The sequence below is a fragment of the Silurus aristotelis genome (assembly GCF_946808225.1).
Source record: "Silurus aristotelis genome assembly, chromosome: 13".
NCBI classification, from domain to species: domain Eukaryota; kingdom Metazoa; phylum Chordata; class Actinopteri; order Siluriformes; family Siluridae; genus Silurus; species Silurus aristotelis.
The window spans coordinates 16,245,249-16,255,384 of record NC_139586.1 but is presented as its reverse complement, the minus strand read 5'-3'; the positions used below and the strand labels follow the sequence as shown (position 1 = coordinate 16,255,384).

Below are 10,136 nucleotides of genomic sequence, written 5' to 3'. Positions count from 1 at the left end.
CACACACAGTATATAAATGTATACACATAAATACGTGTGTGTATGTGTGTGTGTGTATGTATAATATATATATATATACATATACACACACATACACACACTGAATTTATACATAGTAGCTTCAGCTGGTAGCTGCAATAATGTTTTAAAACTCCAGTCCCAGTTATCCAATGGTAAAGCTTTTATATTTGTTTTCATTGTGAATAAAGCAGTGATTATTGTATTGCTTGTGGAATTTTCTGTTTATCACATGAGCAGAACATTTGCCCCTTTAAATGTCTGAGCTGGAAAACATTTTCTCTACTGAGTAATAAGTGTAAAAACATTCACAACATCCCTGCAAAGTAGACTTGACCAGCTGAGGCAAGAGTTAAAAAGAAGACATCATTAAAAGTTAAAAATTTGATGCAAAGAGATTATATATATATATATATATATATATATATATATATATATATATATATATATATATATATATATATATATATATATATATATATATATATATTTTGAATGCAAGTACAATAGTACACAATTTAAAAAAAATCAATTTAAAATTATTTGAATAATTTTCTGTCAGATATTTCACCAAGTTGGAGGTAGGGCTTGAAGATATTGGCACTTATTAAAATTCTAAGAGCTGTGGAGGACAAATGGACTGCAACAAATGTAGTGGAGTATCAAAAAAAGGATACAGTATTGTTTATAAATAGTTGTGTCCTGTCGGATTACAGTATGAACACACAATATTAGAACAATCTACACTTTTTCCTAAATCAAAGCTCTTATTCCTCACTGTTTGAAAGTTTCCAAATAGATCTAAAGACCATGATCAATTGTTATTGCTTCTGATAATTTTCCAGATGTGCAAATTAGTGAATCTGGATCTTTTCATGATGTTCGGGAGGTCAGCGAGTTCTTCTCCAGTAAACAACAGCCGTTATGAATGCCACTGCTGCAACGATTGAAACGGTGCGCCATCTTGACACGCTGTGCATAACGCCAGCCTGCAAAACAGGACAAGTTAAATCTCAGCACTCTTCCTGAAAGCAAAAGAAGTCTGATATTTTATATAGTGACTCACATTGATTATGTGACAATGAAGCAAAAGAGGTGGAAGGGATGAAATACTTTCTCTTCCTTGTTAAGCACAGTGATACTAGCCAAATGTAAGAATCCATGAGCTTAGGTATGTGAAGGGTGACATAGCACTTTCCTCTAAAATGAGTGGCATCACATGCATTCGACAGAAAAATAGACCATGCTTTCAAATAACTACATGTTTATATACTTTTGTAAAGCTGTTTCTTTTTTTTTATTATTATAAGAAAGTCTATAAGACAGAGGGCTTTGTAACAACCAGCTGCATTTTTAGACTTTTTAACTTCAAAGTTACAAGTTAATTATAATGTTGTGGCTTCCCCTTAATCTGTTTTCCCAAATCTAAATAAATGTAATGAAGTTTAACACAAAATATGTGTTAATTTAAACAAACCTTTATTTAGGCTGAAGTTGCATTCCACAAAAAGCCACCAATGTTTGTAGGCATGTTCTTCACCACCTGTGCCTGCCTTTAACCGACTTTCTCACACTCACACTGGAGCAGGGTCACGTGCTCACTTGAGGCCCCACAATTTTAGTAGTGTAAACCACAGCATGCTCCATGACGCTGGGCTGTTTGAAGTCTAAAACCCCGGACCGCACTTACTATGGCCTTTATGATCACGTCTGAGCTATAAAACTCACCAACTGACTCCTACCAGATCTGGAGGAGTTTCTGTGCCACACATGCTCGCCGCATCTCGCTGTGCTGTAATGATTGTCTTTGGACACCGTCACACAAACATCCGAGCAAAACACTTGAGATGCAATGCGAGATGAACATGTAAAGCAAAGCTACAAATTCAGCCACCCCCTGACTACTTTTGTCTGTCTGTAGTAATTGTTATGATGACAACCACCCTCCCTCTTACTGTGTGAGTGTTTGTACATTATCGTAAATTAGCAGTAATTAGTCTCCGCAGTGATAATCCGGGCTGCAGCGTGCTGAATCATCGTCTGCCAAGCTGACCCCTACATGAATCCACAAAGAATACATGCGATACATCTGATTTCCATTTAAATCTTAAAAATGGAATATCTGTGTTTATTATACACTTCACGTGTGCTTGTATTGAGCTTTTGCTGTATGTGTATTTTTGTAAAGAACGCCTGTGTATGGAATGCATCAAGGTTTGTGCATTTATGTTTCCTGACACTCAAGTGGGCGATCCTCTGTGTGTGGTGGCCTGTGTCTGAGTCGACCTGTGTGGCTCTGTATGGGTGGCCAGAAAGCATTCGCGCACACACACACGCACACACACACAAACCAACCACTTACCCATCCTCCTTGCTGTCTGATCCAAGCGGAAATGTGTTCCCTGATAAACTGCAATACCCAGCTAATGATGTTCTTGATGATTTCAAAGTGGTTTTGAGTCAGTGCCTGAGGGAGGAAGAAAGGGGTGGGAAGACTAGAGAACTGAGTCTTTCCAGTAGCTTCTATATCCTCTGCACACTCAATCTCCTGTATCACTTCCACCGATAACTTAATAATTGTTACTGCATGTTTATTTAAAAGCAACAGATTTGCTCTTATTTCTCTGAATAAATAAATAAATAAATAAATAAATAAATAAATAAATAAATAAATAAATACTTAGATATCCTTTGACATACCCATTATTATATTAGGATGTTTGAGATTTTTATGTGTTTTATACACACACACACACACACACACACACACAGGTGCATCTCAATAAATTAGAATATCATTAAAAAGTTTGTTTATTTTAGTAATTCAATACAAAAAGTGAAACTCGTATATTATATAGATTCATCACACACTGATATTTCAAGTGTTTATTTCTTAAAAATAATGATGATTTTGGCTCATATTTAACAAAAACCCACCAATTCACTATCTAAAAAAATTATAATACGTCATAAGACCAAACAAAAAAACATTTTTTGTGAATTTTTGGCCTTCTGGAAAGTATGTTCATTTACTGTATATGTACTCAATACTTGGTAGGGGCTCTTTTTGCTTCAATTACTGCATCAATTTGGCGTGGCATGGAGGTGATCAGTCTGTGCCGAATCCTGCTGGAAAATGAAATCTCCATAAAGCTGATCAGCAGAAGGAAGCATGAAGTGCTTTAAAAAATACCTGGTAGAAAGCTGTGCTGACCTTGGACTTGATAAAACACGGTGGACCACTAAACAGATAACATGACTCCCCAAACCACCACTTACTGTGCAAACTTCACACTGGACTTCAACTTGGATTATGTGCCTCTCCTCTCTTCTTCCAGACTCTGGGACCTTGATTTCCAAATAAAATGCAACATTTTCTTTCCTTTCATCTGAAAAGATGACTGGCCCACTGAGCAACAGTCCAGTCCTTTTTGTCCTTTGCCCAGGTAAGACACCTCTGAGGTTGTCTCTGGTTCAGGAGTAGCTTGACACAAGGAATGCGTCAGTTGTAGCCCATGGCTACATCTTTGTGTGGTGGCTCTTGAAGCACTGACTCCCGCTGCAGTCCACTCTGTGAATCTTCTCCAAATTATTGAATGTAATTTGTTCACTTTTTTCTAACACATTTTTTCCTTCCATACAACCCTCTATGTGCAGGGTGTCAATGATCGTCTTCTGGACAACTGGCAAGTCAGCCGTCTTCCCCCATGATTGTGTAGCCTGAACCAGACTAAGACACCATTTGCACTATAAACCTTTGCAGGTGTTTGGATTTAATTAGCTGCTTAGTATGTTTCCAACGAGTTTCCAATATTGAACTTTTATTACACTATTCAAATTTTCTGAGATACTACATTTTGGGTTTTTATTAGCTGTAAGCCATAATCATCAAAATTAAAAGAAATAAACACTTATTATATATCAGTCTGTGTGTGATGAATCTATATAATATACAAGTCTTAATTTTTGTATTGAATTACTAAAATAAATCAACCTTTTAACTTTTTAATAATATTCAATATACAATAATAAGTTATTGAGATGCATGTGTATTTTATATATATATATATATATATATATATATACATACATACACACATACACACACTTTTTTTTTTTACACACACACACACACACTATATAAATGCAACATGCAACTAATCCATTTCACTTAAAAACATTAGGAATTTTTGTACAAGTCATATCAAACTGATGCATTTTCCTCATGTTATTAAAATCTTCACAGCAGGTATGTTTTACCTTGTAAATGAGCTGATAGGCCAGATGAAAGAGAGCCACTACTCGCCCCCAGTTTATGCCATCTGAAAAGATGCTCTTGGCCACAGTCATGAACACTTCCTGAGCACAGTTCGCCTGCACAGTATTGATCAGGCTGTCCAGAGACAAACATATAGTCATATTGAACATGTATACATACTGTGACTACTTTGGATCATCTGAAAATTCAGAAAAAGGAGAGGCTGTTGGTTGTTTTTTTTACTTAGAAATTTCGATTTAAAAAATAGTAAAAATCTTAAGGGGGAAAAAAAAATCGACAAGTCAACACTTATGAGATCAAAACAAGTTTTACCCACACTTTAAAAGACGATTCTGAATTTAATCTGAAAATTATTGACATATTAGATGCCTGATTATGCTGGGAGTATAAGAGACCTTTCACTGATCTTGCAGTCTGGGTGAGAAGGATGTCTTTCTAAACAATCATGGGTGTCTGTGATCTTACTTTATGGTCTTTCCTAAAAGCATGACCAGCTGCAGGACAAAGTGGTTACTGAAGATGAGGCTGGGTTTAGCTGAGCAATATTTGTTGTTGCAAATTTCTAAACCTTGTCCTATGTGATTGTGATTGAGTTTGAAATGTCAAATGTACAAACATGAAAGAAATGCAAATTGTTAAATGATTGATTGTTATGTCTGGTGGTGTCTTCTGTGATGCGAGACACTCTTACAAAGTAGTCCAAGAATTCATGATCAAATAGATACAAACAGCACAAAATATGAGTCACATCCACCAACAGCAGTGCCTTATTGTACAATGATAATAGATAAATGGAATTTAGCTTAAAAGCACATGGTCAGTTTGTTGATCAGACTCTGAGGTTGCCAATTGTGCTTCAAGTCCAAGCAGAAAACACTACTGACCGTCCTGCAAGGTCCATTATATAAAACTCTTTCGTATTTTCTTTACTTACTTAATTTTCGTTGCCTTTATATTAGCACCAAGGGTGGCGAGATAGCTGCACTCAATTTGATCTCCTGTGCAGAGAGTCACATATGTCCTACATAGACTTAAGGTATTTTAAGTGCTAAAGTGTTTAAGAGATCCATTAGACTCCTTGAATGTTTCCCACAAAGATCTGGCATATGCACACCCCACAGTTCTTCCTGGAGTTTGGGAGTGTCAGTGTTGTGTTATGCCTGGACACACACAATCTTGTCAGCCTTGGAGTCTACCAACAACCTTAATCTACTTTAATGGCAGGCATTCAGCATACTGATATTGTACAATGAGGTGTTGCTATTGGTGACTTTACTATCCAGGGGGGTCTAGCATGAATGCATCACTGTGTGATTTCACTCATCAATAACAGTACAAAATATTTCCTTACTGTTGAAGCTCTGCGTTCCGGTTTAACTCCTCTGCTATTTTAAGGAGCTGGTCTACAACTTCTTTAAAATGAGGATCATCTGCTTCATTAGCTGTTCCACCGAGGTCCATGGGGCTCACGTGCATGGCTGGGTCCGCTGTATTGATCCGCTCTATTACATATCTTCATAGGAACACAAAACAAATTAGTACAAAAGAAAACATGGCCACCGATTGAAGTATAGAAATGTAAATAAGTGGGTTAAAGTACATACCCTCTCAGTACAATAGCACCTTCTTCTATAATCCTATCATCAATGACATCTGAAAGGGAAAAAAAGAGAATTATGGAACTGGAAAAAAAAAAAACTGTGTGTGTTTAACACTCAGAGTTGTACCTGTAATGAGGACAGAACAACTTAGACTTATAGCTACATAGCTGCTGATGTCATGTGGCATGATTATTTTGAAAAAGAAGAGTGATATGACAGATGTCAGATGACAGATTTTTCATTTAATAATAAAAGCATAACTCAGTTTGATTAAATTCGTATTCATAATCTTTTTTCCATTTGATTATATAGTGTCCAAGTGCTTTACATTAAAGAATACATAAAAAAATAAACAATGAATTATATATATATATATATATATATATATATATATATATATATATATATATATATATATATATATATATATATATATATTACACACAGTAAGATCAGTGACATTTATAACAACTAGATTGCCTGCTAAACATTTATTTTTGTTTTAAATGTGCACTGATTGAAAAACAATCATTTTGTTCTGCTGTGATTGCCTGCTCTGAACTGCACTCGTTTCTGTGCTTATCAGTCATCTGTGTCCTTAGTGATTAGTGATGTGCTCCAAAGACGAGGGTTAAACACGTTTTAACATGGTGAAAAAACCTAAATGGGCTAATGTAGTGCAAAACTCACGTTGGAGTAAACTTAAGCAACAGGCGATAAAATAATATATAGTTTAAATAATATTTCTTAACTACTGTTTTTGTTCTTCTGTTGTCTTTGTGTTTGCTTCCACCATTTCTCAACAGAGGGTAATAGGATTCCTGGAAATGTTCTATTTATCCTCATCACAATGTCTGTGATGTTCTTTCCCTATTCCATGTCTTATTCTGTTTCAACTTGACGTGCCCTAAGTTAAAAAGTAGGCAAACTAACTGTTTAAAGGCATGAATTGGGCATATTCACTGCCCAAAGTCTCCAGGTTCAACCACGAGCTGAAGTTACAGTCTCTAGAGTTTTGTACATTTTTCACATGGCTTTGGGGGTTTCTGCTGACACAAAAATGTGCAAAGTAACTTGACTATCTAAATGAACGTGTTTGATATGGTGTCCTGCTCTGAACTGACATCATCTGCTCTGAACTAATTGGAATTCATCCAGGGTCTAATGTTCCTAGGAAAGGCTTCATATCCACCAGGACCCTGACTAGGATTATGTGGTTAATAAAGATGAATGGATTCATGTCAGTTGTTGTGGTTATACTGTAAATTACTTTAAGCAGGAAACAAAGCTATACAGGGGCACACTACACATTTTGACCCCCACCCTACCCACACACACACACACACACACACACACTCTCTTTGCAGATGACGTCAGAAGAAAGTCCTAAATGGGGTACTACTGATTCATTGGAATGTTAAGTTTGTTTGTTTGTACCAAATTGTGTTAAATCTTCATCCTGTCTGAAGGTTAATCAGTAAAATGTTAAATTAAATTGACCCAATTTAGACAGAAGCGAGCGATTAAGTTTAGCTCGGTTACAAGCTAAAGGCTATCCGGAAGAAGGTTAAAACATGATTTCATCTATATGATATACACACGTTTATCTGCTCAGTTTGGCTCCTACCTTCACCACCTGTTGCACCTTGTAGTTCACGTTCATCCGTCCTGTCGTTGCCGTGTGCATCTGCCATTGTGTTTGTTCAATAGCTAAAACTTAAATATATATATATATATATATATATATATAAAGACTAATGAAGGCACTTCGGGTGCTAGTCAGCCGGCTAACCCGCTAACTAACTCTAACAGCCCGACTGATACACAGAGTCGAGTGGCTTCTTTATGGTTTTTAGTCCTGACACGTCAGTAAATAAATAAACCGCAAAAAACAAATGTTTGCTTCCCTGTTTGGTTTCTTTTTGCATTAGAAAGATCGGAGGTTAAGTCGAAACTTCGCCGAAAGCGCCGTGAAGTCCACAGGAATAACTCCCAACCACATCTGAAAAAAAAAAAAACAAGGAAGTGGTGCGGAAACAGGCCTGGCCAAAAGTAAAACCCTCGACATTCGTGGTTACATATGAATGTATATTATATCCTCTTTACGAGTCTACAGACCCAGTCATGCACACCTACCTAGTATTCTATATGTGTAATACTTAAGCGTTTGGCATTAAACCTGTGGTAGATTTCCTGATATGGAAGTTTATTTATCTCATCATATTGCTTAAACCAGTGTGTATCTTTACCAGGTGTTGTTCCGGAGCTACAATAATAAAACAATATTCCATCCATTTGTATATTTGATGTTTAATAGTTAAAATTTTTATATTATATACATTATAGCAGAAATTTCCACAAGCACACTTCAAAATCTAGTGGAATTGAGTGGAGTTTGACAGAAAAGCGAGACTAAATCTCGAATGAAATATTCAACAAGCACATATGGGTATCATGGTCAGGTGTACACAAATGTTCCTTTTAAAATATATATATATATTTAACACTGCTAACACTGCTAATAAAAGCAAATCAAAATAGTACATTTGGAATTTTCCACACGGCGCCAGTAGATGTCGCTGTTGCCTCAGTTGAAAAACTCGCCATGCAAGCTCTCCCAACCTAATTAGTATTCACAAGATCAAGTCATGTTTACTCATTTTCTTAGTGGTTTCACGGAAGGAGCCACCAAAAAGCCATTGATTCAACCGAGAAACTCTTCAAATCTGTACCCAGGCAAGTTTTTCACGGAGTACAACGACGGCAATGAAGATATTTGTGATGTTTCCTATTCATACCTTAAACTGGTTTCAATTGCTGGGTCACAAAAAGCAAAGCAGTGAACTTGTGGAAGTTGCCCCACAATTGTGAACTCCCAGACGTTGTATAGTGATATTGTACAACATATTGCTTTGTCAGTCTATCACTATCTGTATTTACTTTTGTTAACAACCTGCTTGACAGGTTATTCCAAAACAAAGCCAAGCCTTTGACTGAATGACCCACACACACACACACACACACACACACACACGTGTGCTGATAGTTTACACATGGCTACTTTTCACCTAGACATGTTCCATGAGCATTTCACTACATCTTCAATGATGATGTAAATCATCTTCAATGATTATGTGATTCCTGGTTGCAGATAAATCTCTGCTCTGCGTGCTGTAATTTTTTTTTGCTACGAGATAATTGTTCCCTTCTTGAACACACCAGTGTAGATGAGCTGTGATGGTGTATGAGTACACCGAAATATCTAGTCCAGGACCAGAAATTGAGAACCAGTATAATGCACATTTTCCTAATGTACTATGTCATTTAAAGTTAAGTTGACTTTAAATCTAGCTGTCAAGTTAATACTAATGCCTTGTAATATATTATCATTTCATTTCAAATAGCTTACATGAGGTTTATCAAAAAAAATAGATGACCATTCATGTTTATTGCAGCTAAGGAAAGAGTCTCCAGTGTCCATTATAGCAATCCAAGGTACAGCTGTAATAATTCCTGACGCATGGAAGTCTTCAGGATAGCAAGCTTTACTGCTTTACTGTTAGTCTGTAATATAACCACCTTTAAGAGAGTAAAGAAAAAGAGGCTGGCGAGAGAGAGACAGTTTGTTGCTGATGTAAGGTGAGTGATAAGTGATAGACATTTCATTGTGACTGATGGTGTCATTTATTAATTAATACCAAATTGTATTTGTTGACACCTTGTTGTAGTATAAGAAGGTTAAAAGTGTTGAGTGTTTGAGTCTTTGAATAAAGCAGTAGAAATACATTTTTTGGATTGAATACATTTTATGGATTTATGTTTCGGTTTAATTTATATGGTCACATGCAATTAAATTGTAAATCTTCACTATAAGGAAATGTCATTCTTACAGTATGCGTCATAAATAACTGACTTGCATGCTGTAATTTTTTATGGTATATTTTGTTTAGAAGCAGACGCTAGGGTGTCTAAAATACTGGTCGATACTTGCTGCTGTGTTACACCCAAATCACCAATGCTTGGCATGTGGGCACTTGGCCAAGGATTCAACAGGGATTCAACTACAACAAATTCTAATTGGTTATAGATATTCTAATTTCACAAGTACAACGTGATTTGTGGTTGGTTTTATTATATTCTCAGTAGACTGTATGGTTTCTTATAGAAAATTCAGATACAAATTAATATAACAAATGGTCACATAGGTTGTTGATGGTACGGTATTGCGCCGGGAATTC

At 36.1% G+C, this 10,136-nt stretch overlaps 1 protein-coding gene across 1 annotated transcript; it reads right to left on the bottom strand.

Moving 5' to 3' along the window:
• Nucleotides 1-507: 507 nt before the first annotated feature.
• Nucleotides 508-8,905, bottom strand: LOC310736240 (apoptosis regulator BAX). Its single transcript, XM_083559631.1, has 6 exons — nucleotides 7,526-8,905; nucleotides 5,902-5,950; nucleotides 5,649-5,810; nucleotides 4,279-4,411; nucleotides 2,381-2,485; nucleotides 508-1,007 (listed from the first exon to the last, which is right to left on the bottom strand). The coding sequence occupies exons 1-6, from the start codon at nucleotides 7,590-7,592 to the stop codon at nucleotides 909-911; spliced, it is 615 nt and encodes a 204-aa protein (XP_083415757.1). The 5' UTR covers nucleotides 7,593-8,905; the 3' UTR covers nucleotides 508-908.
• Between the last annotated feature and the right edge of the window lie 1,231 nt (nucleotides 8,906-10,136).